We start from the raw sequence: 23,799 nt of genomic DNA, 5'->3' as shown, positions 1-23,799 counted from the left end.
TTGCTGTGGTTTTCTTCTTTTCTCAATAAACCGAAAGAACGATGTTTGGTCAAAAGGTCTACTTTCTAAGCCCATGTGCCAAATATTTGCTTTCATTCTTTCAACTCCTCCGTCTTCTTGTTACTCATCAAACTTTGACGTCATTTCCTTCTGCAGAAGCATTTTAGTTTTGTTACACCTTACTCATTACTTTACATAGGTCTCCGCTATATTTGTAGTAAGTTTTACAGCATTTGCAATACAATTATGTTATATTATTATATACGCCGACGATTAGAAGTGCAACTACAATGTAGAGGGTAACATACGAAAAAAAAGGAGGCGATATAAGGGTGATAGAGGTTTTATACGGAAGAAGGAGCAAAATGCACCAGAGCACCCGCCCGCCAACCAATCACTATGTGTTTCTTTTCAATTCTTTGTGTACTATGATTTTGCAGAACATGGTTCCATAGCACACAATAAAGGACATTAACATACTGGCACTTACTTAGCTCAGAAAACGTGAACTTTTCTGGGTGTAGTGCCCTCAATAATAATAATAATGAAAATTTTCAAATATATGTGAGGCGTGCTGACAAAATGAGTTACTTCTCGCATTCACCAGATGGAGATATTGGCCAGAAATCGACACAAGGGCCAAATTTTTAGATTTTCTATTGATGCCATTTTCTCTAAGTATAAAATGCTTTTTACTTTTTCATACTTAAAAATAGTAAAAACTTCACCTTTAAGCGTGGTATACCTATTTCCATTGGACTCGAATCCAAGAAGCTACTCATTTTGTAAGCACGCTTCACAAATCTTTATAAAGTCAACAGTGTTGTCTTGAAGTCCTCGAAGGACAACCGGTGCCCCTGGCTACGGTCAAACACTTGCATGAGGTCCAAGAAGTCTTGGTTGCATAGATTGTAGCCTAGCTGGTTGAAGGACTTCCTCAGCTCTTCCTCTTCGATGTAGCCATTGTGATTGAGGTCGAAAAATTTGAACGAGCCTCGGAGAGTTTTGAATCTCTTCAAAAGCTGAAATAACGTGTGGAAGGGTATGGGAATCATTCATTCATTTGCAAGACAGTATATAGTTTTTTGTTATGCACATACTAAACCATCCATAGATAATACAGTGTTTGTGCTTCTTATTATTATTAGAATTAATCAAAATTAACTGAGCTTGCAAAATTACTTTAGTACCTGATATTTATTGCATTTGATACTTTAGATTTTTGCAACAATAGGGCTATCATGAAATATACCATTTTACACATGTTGCTCTACATGAGTCTTGGGTCACAAAATGTAACATGATGTTAATTCATTATTTCACCCATTTCTGATCACCAAAAGATAACAAGACATTCATCCATTTACTGCAAGACAAAAATCATACTCTCAACACATCTTATCTTACTGCAGCCTTTTTACGATGTTATGGAACATCAAAATCTTTGAAGTCTGTCTGCCCACCCCCCTCCCCCAAAATTGTCTCATGTTTGAATATTTTTAATCTTTGCGAAGCAAAACATATCAACAGCTCATGCTAAAGTATCTTCTCTGGTAGACAAAGGTACAAATGTACGAGAAAAACCAAGACCTAATACATGGAAAACAAAGCTGACCTCATCTGATCTTCAAGGGAGAGAAAAAAGCCTAATGTCACAAAGACATAATAACAACACAAGGTCGTCACGGTCAAAACACAGTAGCTCAAGTAATTTTTTAAGGTGTCCAGTTATAAGGAAAAAAGGCCTGTTACTAGTTTTGTATCCTCAAAATAGAAGGGTCAAACTTGTGTAATGAAAATTCAATTATTATTGGGGCATTTTCTCTTTTGCACAAGTCATAGGCATGAACAGTTTATTTTTTAAGAAGTTTTCTAAAAATAAAAAAACATGACGCAGTTAAATCATTGTAGTGTCGTTATGATCATGTCGATGTGGTGTGGTAACTAAAGCAGCTGTAGCCAGAGCACACTTACAATTCCTTTGAGCTCAACCAAGAAATCAAAGAGAGTGATAGCCATGGATGTGGGTCCAGCCTGTAATGAGACCAGAATATTTGTTAAATCAGAAATTATTATATTATATGTGAGCATGTCAAGGTATATGAAGGCATTCCTCGACATACTAGTATTTATCATTCCATAAGTTGCACATTAAATTAGAATATTGAAATATCAGATCTCAATATCCCTTCTTAACAAAGCACATAGCGACTGCTCAGCATAAGACTCTGTCATACTCCACTTTTCTAAATGGCATGGCAGAGTCTTTACGCTAAGCAGTCAATATAAGTGTGTTTTCAGTTTCGTAAGAAAGAAACTTGAAATCAAAGCACATTTTTCAGTTTTCTTTACTTCAAATTAAACAACTTAAAAATGTGTCATGTAGCCTACAATTGTAGCAATAAATGAAAGATGAATCAACTAAATGGAATCAATAACATCATTTTCTGCAGTACTGCACTCTCAATATTTTTCTTCAAAGACAATATAAAAACCTGGCCAATGAATTTCTTTCGATTAAATATCTCAGTGATGGAAAGCCCCAAGGCATTCTACCCCAGAATCTTGTTTATTTAACAAGGTCAGCACCATGTTCCCGACTCTATCCATTCACACCAATGTCTGTGGTGTAATGGTTAGGCGCTTCCCTGCCATATGCAGGAGATCCGAGTTTGATTCCTGAATGGGGAGAATTTTTATCAAGGGTTTTTTGATGGGATGTTGTATTCTTCTAAGCTGGGCTGGCCCTGACAGGAAGGATCTGAAGTCTGCCTCTGAAATGATTTGAATTGTGTCAATGTCAATAGGAGTGCAAAAACATCCACATTCAAAAAGATAATTCTTTGTATCTATTTACCTTCCTGTGAAGTCGCTTAGTATGAATGTCATAGACACAAGGACTGACTCCCTGGTCTGGCACCAGTTTCTTCACAGCTTGCAGGAAAGACAGGTAGTGGAACCAGCCATTGGCATGAAGGTCAAAAAAGTTGCACAGTTCCCCTCTCTCTGTTTTGTTCAGTGGGAAGTTCATCTTGTAAGCAATATCCTATTACAAAAAAAAATTAAAAAATGAAGCCAATAAATACACACAAAAAAACAAACCCAATTAAAACTGTGTACTAAAATTTGAATGTGTGCCAAATTGATATGTGTTGTAAGCATCAAGAGATATCATTGCTGTCGCAATGAAACCATGTAAGCCCAAATTTTGTGAATTTCGATTTTACACCCTCCCAAAGCTCTATCAAAGATACACTTTTCAACATCACCAAAACGCAGTTTAATGATATAGTCAAGGTTTACAACTTTCTTGCTTTTCATGATTTCTAATGGGAACAACACAACAAAAACTTCTTTTTTTTTCTCTGGTGTAAAAAGTACCCAAACGGACTTAATTCGATTGATTGCGACAGAGACGATACGCTGCAGTATATCATTGTTCTGTTTCATTATTTCCTTCTCAGTTTTTAACAGGTGCCCAAGTCATAGTTCTGACTTGAGCACTCGCTTTCTCTTTAATTTTTCTCATAACTTAAAAACCCCCCAACAAACTTAGGCGCTTGTGGAATGATGCTGGCGTAATCTTCAGCTTCTTTTGTATTTGAAACATGTCTAAGCAACATTTGTAAATGACGATGGGAATGCAAAATTTGTGAAGTGTATATTCTCTTTCATATACACTGTTTTTTTGACAATCATAGAAACATTTATTTACATTATAGATGAAAGTTGGAAAAAAATAGCACAGCATAGAACTCTAGTCTAACAAAAGGCACTGAAAACATCACACAACAATTGTCTACTTTATGAAACAAGAATGAGACAAAAAGGGAACATAATTTTCTTCCTTTCTGCTGTTTCCGTTTATCTTTCTCACTCTTTTGCAACACTACGTGACCAATATTGAGTTAATGTGCTTCTCTTTACTCACAACAAACATTAAACATAAAAACAGCTTAAGTACCCGCATGTCTTGTATCGACACTGACGCGTAACCATCTCTGTCCAAGCTGAGGAACATGGAGTAGATCACATCCCATCGAGACAGGACCTGACATGGATGCAAATAAAAAGAAGCTTTAAGTGAATCCTTTGCCAATAACTTTCCTGACTCATTAAAAAAAAAAGAGAAGGACTTCTTTCAACTCAATCAAAAAACTCCCACACCATCATCTTCTTTTAACTGGATAAAAAGAAACAGAGAGTCATCTTCTTTTAGCAGGATAAAAAACAGCATCATCTTCTTTTAATGGTTGGGTAACTGGACGGAATAGGTCTTTCTTCTTTTTTTTCATTCTTCACCAGCGGCAGTGTACTTCTTGTTTTTGACACAAACAAAACAAACATTCTTTAGCTCTTTTTAGCATAAAATAATTGGTAAATTAACAGTACAATCAACTTTTTAAAAATTTCACCTTGAACCATATAAATTGCTAACCTAAAATGATCCTTTTTGTAAAAAGAAAATGGCAGCAAATAATTTATTTATGCAGAAAGCCATTCAAAAGTTAAAGACAAAAGGTTTTGCTTTTCATTTCCATGACTGATCATTCCGGGCAATCTGTACTCACATCATCCTTGACCTTGTTGAGGAGCTCGGTGAAACGTCTTTCTTTGGCACTTCCTGTGACCAGCTGCGGCTGCTCCACCACCACAACGACAGGCGACGTCTTCTGTTTGTTGACCCCATTGACATTGGCAGATTTCTTCTGGGACTTTGCCGTAGACGGTTTTTCTGCAAGACCAGTAACAATCAGGTAATGTTATAGTTATGCAAAGTCAATATCAACCCCAAATATAGAACCAAAAACAATCATCATTGAGCTGAGCCTATTTCCACTGTTTAGTGTAAGACTCCACCATACGCCATTTTGAAAAAAGACGTATGAACAATTTTTTCACCGAGCAGTTGATTTTGTTTGGAACTGTGCTGTAGACATCAAGAATTTCTGTCCCACAAGATGGCAAAGTCATACAAGGCTAATACAAAACCCAAAAAGTAACAAAAATAATATTCGACCTCTTTTAAAACTTTAATGCAACCAAACTTAGTGATAGACCAGTCACCATGGTTACCCTGTAAGTCACAGGAGGTCAATACCAATACAACAAAAAAAGTACTGATGAAAACATTTAATTTCTTAAATAAGAGTAAGTGAAGGAAGAAATCCTTTTCACTAGGAAAATCATGTTAAAAATATATGTGTAAAATAAAATCTTAATAACATTGTGTAAAAAAAATACTTCTCGCTCTCAAGAACACGAGCCTTATTTTAACCAGTGAAACATCTGGATTGGGAGAGTAAAGACCAGCGCAAAGACATAATGACATAGCTCAGGCCTCGAGTACCTGCTACTGATGGCTGATGTTTCTGCTGACCACTACCGAATGTCTTGACCAATGTGGCGTAGCTCAGCGTGTTGTCTGCTGCAGTGTCCAGTGTAGCCCACAGGTGGTCCAGATCCTTGACCGTTAGAGTGATACCGCAGCTGGTTATGAAGAAAGAAAGATAAAAAAATAAAAAATGAAAAGGCATTTTCTTTCCTCATCCTTACTAGCATCCTTTTTTCCTCTACTTCTTTTGTATGTTTGTCACTCTCTTGTGAACTGCTATTTCCGGGGTGCCTTGATAGTCGAAGCAGACTTTGTTTGGTTCAGGCTGGAGAGGTAAGCAGAGTAAGTCTGATTCCCTGTTTGGACTTCTCTGTTGATATCCACCTATGGCGCTCATATGACCTGATGCAGTTGCGAGCATTGTAAAACCTTGCTAAAACAAACTAAAACAAAGAGAAAAGACATTCATACATGAATTTAACATTAATTCTAAATACCCCCCCCCCCCCCCATAAAATTATGGATAAGAGATGCATGTGTATATGTGCATGCTTGCATGCGTGCATGCGAGTGCATGTGTGTGTGTGTGTGAGAGAAAGAAAGAGAGAGAGTGAGAGAGAGAGAGTGAGAGAGAGAGAGAGAGAGAGAGAGAGAGAGAGAGAGAGAGAGAGAGAGAGAAAGAGAAAGAGAAAGTGTATATGAACATGATACTTATGGTAAATAAGTAGGCCTACTTGTCAGAAGAAGACTACGGTAGTCTACACAAAAGCAATATTTTCACTCCACAGTAGAAGGAAAAAACCTCACATACGAAAAAATCAGTTGTACCGTAGGGCTGGGGAACTAGAAGTGAACTACCCTTGAGGTCGGGCAGGGGCATACAAAAGAATAAGATGAAGATTCCCCAGTAACGCAGGTGATGTCAACCCACATTGCTTTGTTTTATCAAAGACATAGGCCAACAGAAAGCAAAGAATCAGACCCATCAAACACAAATTTCCCGGTTTCTAACTATATTAAATAGAAGTCAAGCAACTCGCAGAAAAACCAAGGTGTTAAAAAAAAAAATTTCCATTCTGTATGCAACTAGATTTCTGACGAACCAGAGTATATTGTTGTGTATGATATGAAACAGGTGGTTGGAGGGCGCTACTGTTAGGTCCTACTTCTTTATTATCCTTCTGTGGTTGCTGTCAGTTCATTTAGCTTTTACCCAGCACTAAGTGACCGCTATTAAGTTGATGTGCTTCTTTTTACTAAAAAAAACAAACAACAAAAACTGTATGATACAGACATAGTGACTGATATCTATCTCTACGGTAGGTCTATTAGAATTTAATAAGTAACTAAAAATACATACAAACCAGGAATTACTACCACTTGTCCAAGACGACACTGGTACAAATCATCACTCCCCATCTTCCCCTTTGTGCTGTTCAAAGCATCATAATGACACCATACAAGACCTCCACCTGTCTAAGACAATCTCTTTTCTTCTCGACATTGGGTGGCCATTTCGGACAATTTTGATTTTTACAAACAAACATGACAGTGGAAAACTCTTTACTCACAGCTTGATCAAGGCTCCAAACTGCCACTTGCTCATGTGACCCGAATGGCGTCTGTCCATGTCTTGGAAGTTCTGTGAAACAAAAGAAATTCCTAGTCATTCATGAATCACAAGTGAAGTTGCACAGACAAAAAAACCTTTCCATAGATCCACAAGAGTAAAGGGTTTGCAAACCACCTAATTCTAAGACTTTTGCTTTGTATTAGAAGTCGCTACCTTATTTAAATCAGAAGTCATGAAAGATTATGCAACACCCTTGGCCATATATTTTACTTTTTAAAAAAAGTATCTTTGAGTTGCACGAGTTTTTTTTTTGCTTCCACCACATATATAATTTTATATACTAGCTGGGCAAAGGAATGATTGGTGCCCTAACATCAACTGAAAGTCATTGGCCTACTATATTACGCTCTTCTGGAATGGAGCAATAAATCTTGAGAGATGCAAAAAATTAGAAGGTCTAGACATCTAGATCTATACTCTCATATCAAAATGCCCCTCGTGATATATCACTTCCAGCATTTTCGCTGAGGAAGAAAGCTACGCAGATTTGTTTCGTTTCTGGTGGAATAATCACAAAGGTCAAAGAAGGACGCGAACTTTTTGTCAAATATATTTGTCTAAATTCAGTGTCTTAAAAGAGCATTGAAACTACAACATATAAGTCATTTTAAAATTTACGAACAGTCCAAACAAATACAAAGAAGGATCATGTCATGTTACTCCCTTGTCTTTATGAAACATGACCAGTCAAATTGGCCGCTAACTTGATCCCCCATCCATGTAACAAATGACAAGAAAAAGACATTACTGTTGAGTTGAGAATTTACTACATGTCAGCACAATATCAGGGACATAAAAAAAAAGAAACTTAAAGCTTTGAGTGACGGAAAAATAAGAAGCAAGTCAATGTCTAAAGAGTAGGGGCCTATATTGCAGCAAATGAGAATTTTTCTGTAACATAGTAACAAGTATAAAAAAAACAGTTACCTTGTCGAAGACATGGAACCTGTCTGTGAAGAGTTTACTGAGTTCCTTTCGAATCTGCAATTGAATACAGAACCTCCATTAGTACATAAGCATGGTTGTTTTTTTTGTTGCACACAACAACTCTTTGATCGATACAGAACCATGATTTCAGTAAAGTAAACATCTGACTTCTTTCGATAGCTTCATTAAAAGAGAATCAGAGAGCTGAAATACCCCTGAGTGAAATGATGAAACACGCTGTAACTCAAAGTAGTTAATATCAACAGCCATCTGCTAATGGCATCAAGTACCATATACACTGAGTAAATAGTATTCAGGAGACATTCAAAAACAATTTTAACGCTCAACATGCAGATAAACAACCAATACAGTTAAACCAGCTCTAACGACTATCTGTCTGAGATGTGAGATGATCACCTGAACCATAGACCACTTCCTACTTTTCACCTTGCGTTTCTTTTTTCTATATTTGATTAATTTATAATTAAATTGTCAAAGAAGACCATTTGTCTAAGATGAACACTTTTCTCTTACAACAATGTGTGACCTTCTGGGACAGATTTGACTATATTATATACAGGACAAACTGCTAGACAATGCATTCATCATTAAGCTTGTGTAGTTAAAAAAATAATTTTTTACCTATTTTTTTTAGGCGGAGTTACTCCACAAGTAGTCCCCTACAAAAGTCAAATACAAATAAATGAAAAAGGAATTATTCCAAAGCCACACAAAGAAAATTAAAAAAAAAAATATCCCCAAAGAATAAAAAGTCATCTAACCTCTGCCACTTTGCTATTAGCAGCTGCGTCTCTGTCGGGAGCAGGTGCCATCCAAGTTTTGGCTTTTTCCTGCAGACGCATCACCGCACTGGCGGGTGCTACATCACCAAGTTGGTACTTCTGCGACATCCATTGGCCATTCTGGCGTCTGTTCCAGTGACCAGGCCTGGCAATGAATCAATAGCATGCTATGAATATCTCTGTGCTACAGGAATAAATAGCAAGCTATTGATAGTCCAATACGGCAGTGAATAAATACCATGTCAAACAAAGTTCTATGTTACGACTGTACTGTTAGAACTACATGATTTCAACTTAAAGGCAATAAATTGTACAATACTACTAAGACACTGACAGAAATACAACTTATGGGCCTTGAATATAAGCACCTAGCAGGGTCATACAGACATATGGCTGACATTAATTTGAACAGACAGAAGCACAGGGATGGTGACGGTAGTGCTACTGGCAGTGAGTGGTCAGGGTAGGAGAGAGAAGGCATAATGGAGTTTTTCTCCTGTTTAAAGAATGTGAACAGTGTCCCCAGTATCATTAACCAAATCATCAAAAGCCTATCAAGTAACGAAGACATTTTTGACCTGTTAACACAATCGTTGAATATAGTTACTTATTTCGATATATGAAAACTGATTCAAGGCATCCATTTTACACAACATTTTGTTTAGGTAATACTTCTTTGCTCTCTGCTTCAAATGCTCTTGATCCTATCAATGAGAAAGACGACATGTTGGAGAAAGGACAGTCTAACATGCACTTAGCGGAGCATGCACAAAGCAAAACACGCACATAGAAAAATAGGCACACAGCCAGTAGATTTTCAGGTCCCAAGTTTCTTTGAACAGGTATATTCTTTGTATTTAAAACACAAATAAACATAGAGAAATTCATACATAACAAACAAATTTCAGTGTCCTGCTGATTTAGCAATGTGCATGCTAGATTGTACACAAATAACATGAAAAAATGCAGTTCTCAGACACGTTTCTGATAAAGTCCTTGGGGAAGACACCTTGGACAATTTTTAATTTACTAAATAGTCCTTACTTAAAGCCTAATATCCAAGTCTCTATTCTTTTTATATCTCTTTTTACCTCTTTGAAACATTGATGTGTGCCCAAGTAAATGATAAATAAACTCACTCTGAATTGAACAATTCCAGGAAGGAGTTGTAGTCGATCGCTGGGCTGCCATTGGCTGCATTGTAACTTAGACGCTGAATCAGCTCGTCAAATTGTGCGTTGCTCATGCGTATATTCAGGACTGCGTCAACAGCATTTCGTAACTCTTGTGCTGGAACAACTCCGGTGTTGTTGGAGTCTCTTTGCCTGGAAGCACAGCTCAAATGTCATTAAAGGCTCAAAATGCTGAATTGTGGGGACAAAATCCTAAAAGTGCTTAAATGAGCTGTCCATTCATCATAGATAGAAAGATTTTAAAAAACATATTGTGGTTATCCATTTTCATAAAATTTAGTTAAGAAGCATTTCAGTCAATGCCAGGAACAAAAGAAACCAAAAAAACTCCTTGTCTGACCCATGGCATAATTTCACAGCTCTGTTCTTCACGATTTCACCTCCTCTTAACCATTTTCATCTCCCTCTTTCTCTTCTAGTCTTCATCATCTCAGACTCTTGCATACTCAGTCAAATCCATACTTTAAGCAAGGACAATGCCCACACCTTAACCAAAACACAGTCAGCAAAATTGTTTTTGGTACTTTCTTCTATTGAACTATAACTTTCAAACTTAAGAAAACAGAAATGGAAGTTTTGCGCCACAAGACTGTTTATGACAGCGGATGAATGGTAGTGTGAATCTCCAATGTATGATAACTTACTTTTCAAGTATGTTGCACAAAAATGGCAATGTGAATCGTCTACGTGAGATCACTTACTTAAGCATATTGAGCAGACGTATGTAGTCTGGGTGGAAAAAGTTGACCACACGTTGCTCCATGTCTTCTGCTCGCAGTGTTTCCTCCGTCTCAATACGCTTCTGCTGCTCTGTCATGCTGAAATGGGAAAAAAATATTTTCAGTTAAAGAGAAGCGGAGGAAAATATAGTTCCTTCAAGACCTGCACAGGCTGCTCTGTCTATAGCTCTCTCTCTAACTCCAAAGTTACAAAACAGACAGAAAACTGCTTGTTTAAACATTTACTGTACTCTAATTTGTTAAATTTTTACACCTTAATGAGATATTGCATTTGCCCTTACTTTACAACATCATTTTTAAAAACAGAACACCCCCAGGTTTTTAGAATAATTTGGAGTTGGATAATTTTTGCTCCACTCCATCAATCTCTTTCTCTCCCCCCCCCCTCTCTTTCTCTCTCTCTCTCTCTCTCTCTCTCTCTCTCTCTCTCTCTCTCTCATATATATATGTTATGTATATATATACACACAAATACATCTGTTCATACACAAAAAAAAGTTAGCAAAAACTCACCCATTTCTGTTCCTAGCAATCGCTTTCGTAGAGACACTGGAATCGCTGTGAGACTGGAACTTCTGCAAGAACTGGTTGTAGTTGATCAAGCCTTGCACAACACCGATGCCGGCCCGCCCCAGGAAGGCGTCCAGATCGACCGCCGCGATGTCATAGCCAAACTCTCTCAGGACGCGACGGAAGTCGATCCTCGCGACGTACCCGTCACTCATGAAGTCAAACAGTTTGAAAGCAGACTGAAGGTTGCGATATGTCTCTTCAAACTGCAAGAAAAAAAGAGTATCAAATACATGTAATGGCTAATTTGACCACAGCATGAGAATGGTTCACTATCAAATAATGTTTTTTTTAATGAGAATTGTTCAATCCTAATATATCTCTTCTGGAGATACCATCTTGCAGTTATATCAATAATTTATCAATCATTCATTTCCATTTTTTATATCAATTGTAATAAGTCAAAGACTACTCTTGATAATATAGTCCTATTACCAGATTTTTTAATAGAAGCTTCAAGCAGGGGCAGGGAAAGAATAACATTAAAAATCTAGGCTTCTTCAGCAGACAAAAAAAAAGAGGTTGTATTCAAGACTTGTAGCAAAACATTTTTCCCTTCAAGAAAAAAAAAACAACCACACTGCATATCAGCTATTTTGGAGTTGAAACAAATAACAAACGGGATGAAAAAATGACGGTCTAATAGGAAATGATTATTAGAAACCTCTCATGTTGAGACCCCTATCTACATAAAGGGACTTAACAAACAGATATATGTGCTGCAATAAAATCTTTTGCTACTTGTTACTTGTTACTTGTGTGAAGGACTGACATCACTGCACAAGGGGCATCCCCATAAGCGCTCCGTCCCCTGAAGAAGCACATCTCGAAGAAATCTTTTGCATTTATTTGTTATTTCCCTTCCATATCATTCGTCCAAATTCTCTTGAAATCGCACTCATTTCTAAAGCATTTCCATGATTATGGTTTCCACTGGACAAGCCCCCCTGATATCAACTCTAATGGTAAGGCTCTTCAACACTGCACGCAGAGAGTGGAAGTTTCACTCCCAAGGGGGGATGTCATTCTATTGAGTATACATCCCACTCAGCCTAGTTTGTCCCTGACAGGCAAAGTTGAAGCGGGCTGCCTACTAAATGATCTAAATTGTGTCAATAGAAATGTAAAAATGTATTAGCTTGCCTGTCGTCAGTCAGAAGAATTGAAAAAACATTCTAACAAATAAATCCTTCCTTCAGAGTAAAAAGAGTGAAAAAGGAAACAAATGAACAATACAAGTCCAGATAAAAATAAATTGTTATGAGAAACATTTTGCTACTTCATCATGATTATACTTGTAGATTTCAAGTGGACTGGCCATAAGAGTGATAAGTATAAGTAAACAGGAAACGCCTGCAAGTTTAGTCCTTTCCCTTCAGTAGCCACAATTATTATGTTTCTATCGTGTGGGTGTTGGCCTTTACTTATTGTAAGAAAAAGAAAAGGTCTAAACTTGATCAAAAACCAATGGAAATCTCTCTTTCAAGAGCAACCATTAAATGTAATGTAAAATTAAAAAGATTAAACAAACTGGCAGAAAAAAAGTGAATCAGCTACTTGCAGCGTGACAACTGTGAGCATCTACCATACATTTAGAATGTGACTGAGATAAAATTATCCAAAAGAAAGGAAACAAACAACAACACAACCAATGAAGTCACAAATTACAATTTGACAGGAATAGAAACATGTGAATGAGACAATGATCCTGACATCGATAATCAGGGAAATGTACAACATGTAATATTGAAATTACTGTCTTTGATACCGGAATGTGCTAACGCAGATTTCATGCAAACATAGGTAGACGAAATTTTCATTAAATGTGAAAGTGCACACAATATAAATTGCTTACATCCAAAAATTTGTATCGTTTCAACTGCCTAGCTTTGTGACACAGATTTGCTCACAAGTTAGAAAGGCGTCAAAAGAAAACCTTTTCCCTTCTTATCACAAAAATATCTACTAGTATGAAGAGCCAAATTGATTGATTTTAAAAGAAATAGTACTGAAACCAGAGAGGATTTCAAACTTTTCATTTCTGAACACGAAAAACACTAATTCCTTGATCTTCACAGTCCTAGTTGTGACCTGATGCCTGACTAACACGACTAAAAATAAGCATTGGCTGTATCGTGCCCAAGTGCAGCATTTCACTTATTTCTGTATTATATGTAAATGGAGTTGAAGTGTATCAGCTGTTAGCAAAAGACCTCATAACAAAGCAGGTTCTTTTAAGCCACCAAAGGCATATAGCAGTTTATTACATTATCATTTCTTCTGCGTTCTTTAATCTCTCCAATATCAACAGACATAAATATTTGTTGGGCTATCTTGATAATTAAAGGATCAAATTTTTCCAAATTTCATACATATAACAAGCATAGTGAAGAGTCATCAAATTCGCAATCAAATTTGAGAAAAAAGTTTCTTTGTCATGGAAACGGCGGCCGTATTCGATTTTGTTGACATTTCTTATACAGTGAATAACTCACATATTTTTCATGGAAATTGGTCGTTATTTTGAATCGAGGTTAGCAAACAACAGATCTACAAAACCCTTTCTCAAATTTCTTCTGAACGAATTAGAAAATTTTTAATGAATTTTTTTCCAGAGGTAGTATTCAAGTTTGCCAAAAATCCACGAAAACTCATGTTCCAGACACCATCAACACAAATCTATTCCTCGAAAATTCAACAGACCAATTTTCAGTGTTACATCTTCTCTTCATTCTGTGAAAATTTCATGAGGATCTTGGAAGAAAAATGGTATAGCTATTTAAAAAAGTATATAGAAAAGCCTTGTTTTGAGAAAATGAGCGATAAAGGAAAATAAGATTGACCTTAAGAGGAAATTGTGGTGACTAACATGCCTGGTATGTGAAGAAAAAAAAACACTTTTGGGGTTCTTATGTGAAGAAATAAAAATTGTAAGTGAGGCTGAAGAAGCCAGAAATGTATACATCTCAAAATCCATAATTTTGACCTGAATTGAGACTTTCAGGGTGTCCCCCCCCCCCAAACCCCCCCCCCCCCCCCAACAACAAACAAACAAAAAACCCATTTGCTTTGACAAACATTCTCGAAAGAAGAAAGTCCAGAGGATAAGATTCCTCATATCGTAGAGGGACATGATTTTATCCAAACTTTTCTTCTATTTACTTCCCTCCATACATCAAATACCTGAAATGTTTAACTATAAGGCAAAACAGGAGGAGAAAAATATCTAACAAGTGGTTAAAGACAGGGAGGAAAAAGGCGCAATGCTCAACAACTTTGTTTTTTTCCCAAGACACTAAATAATTTGTTCTAGTCAGCCTGTCTATCTAAAGTATATTTCCATTTTATGTATGCAGTTGTACATGATTCAGATGTAAATAAGAAAGACATTTATTGAGAAATGGAAGTGACTTGAAGGAATTCAAATGTCTCCAACAACACAATATGTGAAAAACTGACAACAAATTTTGCAGGTGGGAACATTTTCAGGAAAAAAGAAATTATTAGAACAGTTGGAAAGCGGAAACAATCAGAATAAGTACCAAAAGATAACATTTATTTGGTAGGAAATGAACACAATAATATTTCCTCTGACCTGAGCCCATTCTTATCAGCTGCGATGTTGAAAAAAAAAATTCTTGGAAAATAGTAAGTTCCTTTGAAATCATCAGCTTGCTTGAATGACATGCAAATTGAAGAAGGAACCAACTCTTCTGATTTATTCTGGATTTGTGTGGGACTCATCCAATGCCTGAGAAGTCATTTTATAAAGCCCGATCGACAGACTAACACAGTGCAGATTATAGTAGATAAGATTATAAAAACAGCTTGTGGGGAAAGGGATTAGGATTCTCTTTATCAATAGAGTAAGACAAATGATCTTGCCATGAGAGGGAAGCTCTCTCATCCTTTCCCGAGGCTCATCCATAATCAACTACACACAGATATGTTGGGTTGAGCGTGACGTTCACAGTGTCTGGTTACAGATCTTACTTACAGAAGAGGTTACAATACTCTACGCGCAAAAATGGCACTTTTATAAAAAGATTTCCGCAGTGACACTTGTCAACAAAAATTCTTAGTTTTCAACCATCAAACAAGAACAATAATAGTTACTTGATTACACATAAGAATGACCCTTTTCTTCTCCACAAACACAAGAAGGCTTCAATAGTGTTATAAACAGATCATATTATGAGTGTTGTTATGAATTATGTATTATCATAGGTAGGGAAACAGTATGTTGCACCAGCTTGCACTGAAAAGCATGGTTAAACACATCAACAACAGCAATGAAGTGGCGCTGAATGTGTCACAAAAACCTCACACCACACGAACAGAAGCTTTCCTCAGACTCTGATTATGCTGAAAAGTTGACACCTGATATGACGCACTACTGCACTATGATTAGCACAAACTCAATAGCAAACGAATAAATCCTCTACTGACAAGGAGTAAAACACTGTGCACTAGAAGGGGTGAATACCAAAATGATGGCAGTACAATGAAAACTTCACGTCTTCATCTGAATAATACAAAAACAAAAAAGCAAAAAACCCCAACAAAACAACAACCAAACAATTTTGAAATTGTCTTTTAGCAAAGCTAAACTTATGTGATATTCTTTTACAAATCTTTGCTATCAAAGAAATGGAAAAATGTCATAATGATTGGGAGAACATTTCAGATCTTTAGAGAAACTCTGGCTATGATGTGAGAGATACAGTGGTACCAAACCACACATGGTGCGCTTGTGTGCTCTCTTGCCGGTTGGAGAAGAAGAAATACAACATAATTCATCACAAGGATTAATTATATGTGTGACTAAAATTTGCATTATGGTATAGGATGCTAGAAGATGGGTGCACAAATCGTTAGTTAATAAAATCAGTACTCTCATTTTTTTCTTTTAGATAAAAAGAATTAAAGAGTTTTAAAGAGACTACCATATAAGCAAATGAATATCTCATTGGCCCATTGGATAACATCGATTAAAAAATCAAAACAAAAGTAAAGAGTACAAACTTGTAACAAAAATTTTGACATAAGCAAAAATTGAGGGGTTTTTTCCCTTCAAAAGGAACTTAATGACTGTGACAAAAGTTTACAAAAAAAGATTAATTAGTCTTTAGTTAGTTCTGTGATTGGTAATTTGACCTGTACTTGTGCAATACTATGCAAAGTTTTTGTCACACATATTTAGAAGAAGAACGGGTGAAGAAGTTTGGGGAGGGCTTTGTAAGGAAAGCAAAAATGTCGTCACCTGAACATGAGAACAATCAACAGCCTGTGGTTTGGGGATGGGTGGGAAACAAAGAGGGAGGTACAGAGAGTTAGAGAACAGCAAAACACGGCTTGCATCATCACATGGTCTTTTTTTCTAGTCCACGCTACAGAAAATAAAGGTTTAATGCTGAAAGCAACACTTAATATTATAATAATTAATGTTCACATGAAATGGGGTAAATTTATTATAAGAGGGGAATGAAATATGCAGTCTCTTGTATTATCTATTGAACTATAGGGTGTGTTGACATGAAAAATTGCATAAATTTACACATATATAAGTCTAACTTTCTTTATCAAATGTGTCCTGATGTTTTGGAATCTGGCGCTCATCAGTTTTGGGGCATATGGAGTTATTTGTATCATCCTAAAGCTTGTTTATCTGAATTGCATTTGGCGAAAAAAAAATAGCCTACTGTCTTGAATAGAAGTCAAGATATTTACGATTGAAGGGGGTGGGGTCGTTTCATGTCAGAGGTAAATAAGCGAGAAAATGGCCGCCAAAGTTTGGTGAATTCCAAAGCTTAAGTGTCCTTGGAAACTGCGAATTTACATTCTTTTCTGTCTTTGAAAACATTTTTCAGTAAAATTAACACAAAAATGTATCCTTAAATGGACATGGAAGGTATAGAGCCATTAAAAAAAAAAAAAAAAAAAAAAATAATAAAGGAAAAAAAAAGCTGGTTTCCTTGAATTAATTAGTTAAATGAGCGCCTGATTTCACCACGTTACCTCACAAATGTATCTGCTATGGAAAATTAGTCTAGAAGATGCAACTAATTCAGTCAAGATAGACTGCATGTTAAAATATCTTACAGCTTTGAGACTTAAAAAAAAAGAAAGAAAACAGGTCATGTTTTATTGGGAGCAATAGTAACTTGTACACAAAAGTACTTAGGTGTCAGCTTTCCAGTCTTTTGCTACCATATGAAAGACTGCAAGTCTTTAATTCTGCATGAGACTACATGTCACAAAAGGATAATACATCGGTTAAGGAATGATGGATAAAAATATTGATTTGACAGCGGGAGACGTGAGGTCAAAGTTATTGCTGTTAATCTACTTGTAAAAACCATGGCTGCAGTGATGCTTCACAGTGCCACTAAAAGGCAACACCAGGGTGTCTAGTAACTAGTTAACAACCAAATGAAGACATTTAGTTGGGTCTAGTAACACAAAAAAAACTGCAAAGTAAAAGAAAAATCAATGGCAAATGCTTACTTTATAATGCAGACTGTCCATAACAGTCTCAAACTGGGGGGGAGCTTTTTTGGCTTGAATCAGAGATCGCACATGAGAAGACAATTTGGCATCATCGACAAGCTGCTCTTCTCTCTTCTCAGTCGTTGTTTTCTTTGTCTTTGTCGTTGTCGTTGTCTCTGTTTCTTCGGTGGTGGTGACCTCTGTGGTGACCTTCTGCTGGCTTTTTGAGGTCTCCGGCCTCCGGGCTCCTTTCTGAGAGCCAAGGACTCGTGCTTTACTGCCCGTGATCTCAACAGAATCCACTTTAGAAAGAGATGTACTCTGTCTGGTTGTTGATGTTACTTGCATCTAATTGAAAAAAACAACAAAATAAAGAAGCCAAGTCTATTTTAGCAAGTTCAACATCTAGTAGCATTTGTGCTTAAGGGATGATGGGAAACTCTCACACTTAAAAGAGTAGATCTTACTTCTTCACTATCTCTCAGGGTCTTTGTTTGGCTTATCTCTTCCCACCGCTAAAATTAGATTTATCGGGTATCAGGTTAATCTGAACCTCTATAAATTTAACAAACAAACTTGAATGAAAAAAACCCAACATTTAATGCATGTCATTTATACAAGTCAGCTCCTGTTACTAATATATATATATATAAGGGCTTGTTTCCATCTTAAAGAGTAGCTTGCCCCTCTGCCTTCCACCACCCACCCCCGTCCCCTAATAAAAAAACCCAACCCAAAACATCAAAGAAAGAACAGTGTGGAAGGAGTTACATGTCCTCTTTTACTTTATTAATTGATTGGAGAGATGGACTTCTGATATGATATCCACCTTCAACAGAAGCTAGTGAAGAGGGTGGCAAGCATGGTAAACTTTCCAAGCAGCCCAAAAAGTAGATCTTCTATCACCCGAAGTTGTGAAAAGAAGAAAACAATATTAATACATCATCCTTATAAATGATGTTGAAGTGTAGTTAAAGTGGAAACAATTTGAGGCATTTGAGAGAGCGGTAAAGAAAAGAAAAGATGACCTTATTGTTCCTTTTTTTTTTTCTTTGGTGAGTGTTTTGCGGCGTTCACAACTGACGAAGGTCATATGAGCGCGCAGGAGATATTAAGCATTTTCAGTTGGTAGGAAATTTTGAATTTTGCACAGCCACAGCCTACTCTTATTAATCTATAATGTGCACAACTTGCCCATGGGTCCTCATTGATTTTTCGCCCTTATCTGAGAAGGCTAGGTGAAGACCTTACATACCAGAAAATCAGGGGTGTGGCTGAAAGACAGCACTAAGCAGGAGCCAAGGAGTAGCAGTAGAAAGCTGCAGCAAGCGTCAGGGGCCCAGTGGAGGGGGGCAAAGGAGGTGAGGGGGTGGGGTAGAAAGTGGAGATGAAAGCAGACGACAGAACATTGATAGAGAGCTCGAAAGAAGGTGAAACCAGAAAATTTTTTGTTGCTATCCAGATTCGAACCCAGGACCTATTGAATTAGAGGTGAACATCTTTATCTAGACCACGAGAGCCCCCTCCCTTTTCTTTAATTTTTCTTACAAGTGCCATGTACAAAAACCATAAAGATGGAGCAAAAGAATGTTATTCATACAGAAGTAACTACAAATTTACAAATTCAGATACAAAAAAACACACCACTGCTACTCATCACAGAGCAATGTGGGACAGATTTTTTTGGCCTGAACCAGAGATTACACATGAGGAGACAATTTGGCATCCTCCACAAGCTGCTCAACTTCTCTCTTTTCATTCGTGACACTCATTGTGTTTGTCACTGTTATCGTAAACTCTTTTCGCTCCTCATCTTTCTCACTGCAGTATCTATCTGTCTGTATAGTTCGCTTTTTCCGTGCACTAAATGACTGCTGTAGTATCAAAGCACTTCCCTTTAGTTTGCTGTAGCAAACAAAACAAATGAAATGATGGAAAATTATTTAAGTTAAGGGAAAAAAAAAATCAGAAGTACCTCAGTTTTGCAACGTTTCTGCACGGAATCACTTCCTTTTGTGGCTTTTCTGGAGTGGTGTGCACTTCGGACAGACCTGGGGTCAGACTTTGGGAGGCCGTTTGGTGACAGTTCCAGAGTTTTGTACAGTCTCTTTGTGGGGACAGTGCCATTATTGTCAGGGTCAAACCTAGGCAGACAAAGAGAGAAAAAGTCCATTAACATCTGCTCCAGCCGCATCATAGCCATATGTCATACCTATACATCATATCTCTACGTCATAATTATAGGTAATATCAATGCATCGTATTTATATCCTTTGTCATATGTAAATATAATATCTATATCATGTCATAACTATAGGTTATATTTATGTGTAATATGTTATTTCTGTACGTTATATAATTAATTGTCTGTCTGTCTTTCTGTTGACTAACCGATCAACTGATAGACAAACCTACCTACCAATCTCTCTCTCTCTCTCTCTCTCAAAAACATACCTGGATTATGACAGTAAGAGACATGGTACGTTCAAATCTGGCACAAGCAAGGGTGAAGGTTTACTAGCATGAGACAGAGTTCCTCTTTCCTTTTATCCCCCAAGCCCCCTTCAGCCATGGTTGGAAGGCAAAACTGGTCTCAGGCCATACTTTTTTGCTTTCCCTCTTCTACTGTTGCATTTCTGTCTTCCTTTTTTTCCAATACTAAATAAGCATTATTGTATCGATGTGCTTGTATTTACTAAAATTAAATCCCCTCCCCCTCCCCAATCTTAAATTCAGACGTCTTCCACTCCCTCCTCCTCTTCCCTCTCCCTTTCATGAAACCTAAACAATTTCAATGGACTAAAACCTACTTGAGCCATATATGGTCAAACTCATTATCAGTCAGCCTCATGTCTACTTGGGCCAGGGCTTCTCGCAGCTGAGGTTTGATAACTCGTCCATCGTTCACAAAACATGCTGCAGGAAGCAGATCTCGAATGTTCACTTCCCTGCAGGTCAGAAATAGAGATGGAAATTTTGTCCATTTAAGGGAACATTAACCCTGTATGTGCTACGAAACATCAGCACATAATCAAATGGTGTAGAGAAAGGCATTGATGTGTCAGTGTTTGGTACAGAAAGAGTTAAATGAAGTATGATTCTAGTGAAGTATTTCATGATTTTGTTGTTGATTTAAAATTCTGTAACATCTACAGTTATCAATATAATACACTTAACATGTAACCTTCATTCTGACACTGAAAGGGAATTTCACGATTTCATCGTTAATTTGACATTCTTTTACATCTGTTAAATATCTGCAGCATCTTCATATGTGAGGCATCGTGGTGGCATCAGGCGCTCGTCAAAATAATGATATAAAAAAACCCAGCGTTTGTCTAATTGTTGGGCAATTTTTTTTCAAATTTTCTTTTTCTTGGCTCAGCACCTTTTATGTCTTTTTCAAAACTCATTTCCGTGTGGAATTCATTGAAAAAGTTGATCAAAGGCACACAATTTGTAAATATGCAGTTTCCTAGGACTTTCAAGCTTTGAATTCACCAAACTTTGGCCGCCATTTTCTCGTTAATTTTACCTCTGACACCAGGCGACCCCACTCCTTCAATAACAAGTATCTCAACTTGTATTCAAGGTAGTACCTTAATGTTCCCTTAAAGTGAATTTTTAAGATTGAACACTGAGAGGTCTATGGTCAAGCTTTACAGTGACAACACCAGAACATCTCCGAACAAACCTATGATCTCTAATTCTCTTGTAACGCAGAGGCAGCAGAGGTAATCCATTTTCATCCTTTCTAAGGCTTTTCTCTTTGCAACATATATACACCATGTGTGCTAGACAGCTCTGATTCTCCCACAAATAGTTTTTAAAAAAGGAGTGCACTTCTCATTAAATTTTGTATTGGTTAGAGTTTTACAGCATTTGTGACACAATTTGGTCATATGAGTGCTGAAGATTAGAAGTGTCACAGGAGAGTAGCAAACACAAAAAAGAAGGAGGTGAGATAAGGAAGATATATATTTGAAAGGAAAGAAGGAGCAAACCAATACAGAGCATCTGTCAACCACCCACCATTAAATCTTGAAACCTTTCATCAGAAGGAAGTGTAACACTGATAACATCAAGACAGACAGGCAGTAAATCAAACAGACACACAACGAATGCAGACTGTTGCATGACAAATGCGACTATGTTATCGTTCCAAGTAAAAATTTCAGTAACCAAAGTTATCAATTTCAAATTCGTCAGCCAGACGAATGACATTGCACACATTACTACATATAACAAATCATGGAGTGTGTAAAGAGAAATAATGACATTGTTTTGAATAGATAGATAAGCAGGCAGGCAGGCAGGCAGGCAGACAAAAAGATGAACGGACAAACAGACAGACAGACAGACACATAAAAGCTTGGCTAGCATGCAGGAAGTGGGCATACCCTTTCTGAAGTTTCTTCCTGAACATGACAAAAGCGTGGGGGGCACTGGTAAAGGGACACCACTCCAGCATGTCTTGACTTCGCAGGTTTTCCTCTAAATGTACCGGTTTCGGATATTGCCGTTTGCTTAATTCTGCGACAGAGTGCATTGCAACAGACTGAGGAGATTTTGAAAAAAAGAGAAGAAAAAAAATCGTTGCCATGGGTGATAAGCAAAACATTGTCAAATATCTAGATTGGGAACCCAAAATAGGATTATGGAAACAAATACTAGTCATTTTCTTTTCGAGCTGTAGCTCACGAAGCGGAAACAATCAATTATAATGAGGCTATGTCTCCATTTCGTACGACAGGGGCCACACTGATTAATTTGGAGCTTATGAAGTAATTGGCATTAACAAAGACAATCTATCGGTCAGGGATGCGTGGAACGTTAGGTTGCAAAACCTGCAGTTGAGTCAGGCCTTGTTAAACACACACACATACACATGTGCATGCACACATACACATATATACAAACGCCCTAACACACACACACACACACACACACACACACACACACACACAAACACATATATGCATGTGCGCGCACACATACACACATACACACATGCACACATACACACGCACACACATACACACGTGCACTCACACACACACGCACACACACACATATGCGCGTGTGCACACACACACACACACACTCACACACATACACACAAACACTCCCCCACACACACACACATACATACGTGTGCACACACACTCACACACAAACGCACACACACACACACATACATACACACACACACATATACACATACTCACAGACATATTATTTATTATATTTGTGCCAGAGTGAACGTGAAGGTGTGTGGCTTCAAGAGTGTATTTATAAGTGTGTATTTATAAGCGTGTATTTATAAATGCTTATGTGTGTGAGAGAGTGTGTTTGTGTGTGTGTATGTGTGTGTGTGTGTGTGTGTGTGTGTGTGTGTGTGTGTGTGGGTGCACATGCGCATGCGTGTGACAAAAACAGAGAAAGAAAGAACATACAGACAGAGTGAATTCGCATTTTCTTTCTTTTTTTTTTTTTCAATAACAACCTAAAGGTTATTAGATTTCAGACTTTTTAGATGGGCTATTGATGCTATCCCTAAGGAACTGGTAAAGTCTACTACTGTATTTTTTTCCTGCAAGGCTATTCCATGGTTACTGATGAGACATTTGGACTATACTTTCTTACAATGGTACCACTGTAATTCAGTATCAATGAATTCATTTCAACTTTAAATGATCAGAACGTTTGAAAGACATATCAAGATTCATATTAAATGCAAACATTTGAAAAAACTCAAAAACCAAGTACTTTATGCAAATCCGTTGACGTGTGTAGTTTTGGTAACTGACAGGACCGAAAAAAATATCTAATTTGTCCCGTCAGTTACCGTGGAATAGCCCTGCATTCTTTTCACGAGCCTCAGGGAAAACTTACCGGGTCGTCACGGAAACGGACAATGAACTCATCAAAGCTGACGCTAGATCTCCAGTGAAGGCAGATTCTGCAGGGAGTAACGGGAGAAGGCAGGTCAGGGACGGTCATATGTTACCACAGGAGAAGGAGGAGGGGAAGGAGGGAGAGGAGGAAGATGACAAAGATGAGGAAGAGAAGGAGAAGGAAGAGGAGGAAGAGGAGGAGGAGGAGGAGG

The 23,799-nt window shown here is 37.4% G+C and overlaps 1 protein-coding gene across 1 annotated transcript in view; it reads right to left on the bottom strand.

Annotated features, from left to right (window-relative positions):
- Nucleotides 1–666: 666 nt before the first annotated feature.
- The window catches only part of LOC101857081, a gene marked incomplete in the record, with an annotated part of 42,827 nt that continues 19,694 nt past the window's right edge, over nucleotides 667–23,799 (bottom strand). Inside the window, 18 exon segments of the mRNA XM_013086887.2 lie at nucleotides 667–1,022; nucleotides 1,975–2,034; nucleotides 2,858–3,046; nucleotides 3,965–4,051; nucleotides 4,572–4,735; nucleotides 5,351–5,490; nucleotides 6,907–6,977; nucleotides 7,896–7,949; nucleotides 8,678–8,843; nucleotides 9,838–10,023; nucleotides 10,593–10,709; nucleotides 11,145–11,407; nucleotides 16,465–16,488; nucleotides 17,709–18,038; nucleotides 19,666–19,834; nucleotides 20,501–20,638; nucleotides 22,091–22,248; nucleotides 23,586–23,652. Of these exon segments, the coding sequence (XP_012942341.1) occupies nucleotides 807–1,022; nucleotides 1,975–2,034; nucleotides 2,858–3,046; nucleotides 3,965–4,051; nucleotides 4,572–4,735; nucleotides 5,351–5,490; nucleotides 6,907–6,977; nucleotides 7,896–7,949; nucleotides 8,678–8,843; nucleotides 9,838–10,023; nucleotides 10,593–10,709; nucleotides 11,145–11,407; nucleotides 16,465–16,488; nucleotides 17,709–18,038; nucleotides 19,666–19,834; nucleotides 20,501–20,638; nucleotides 22,091–22,248; nucleotides 23,586–23,652 (2,599 nt within the window).

This window comes from Aplysia californica, unplaced genomic scaffold, assembly GCF_000002075.1.
Source record: "Aplysia californica isolate F4 #8 unplaced genomic scaffold, AplCal3.0 scaffold00019, whole genome shotgun sequence".
Taxonomy (NCBI): Eukaryota; Metazoa; Mollusca; class Gastropoda; order Aplysiida; family Aplysiidae; genus Aplysia; species Aplysia californica.
This window is presented reverse-complemented; position numbering and strand designations above follow the sequence as displayed.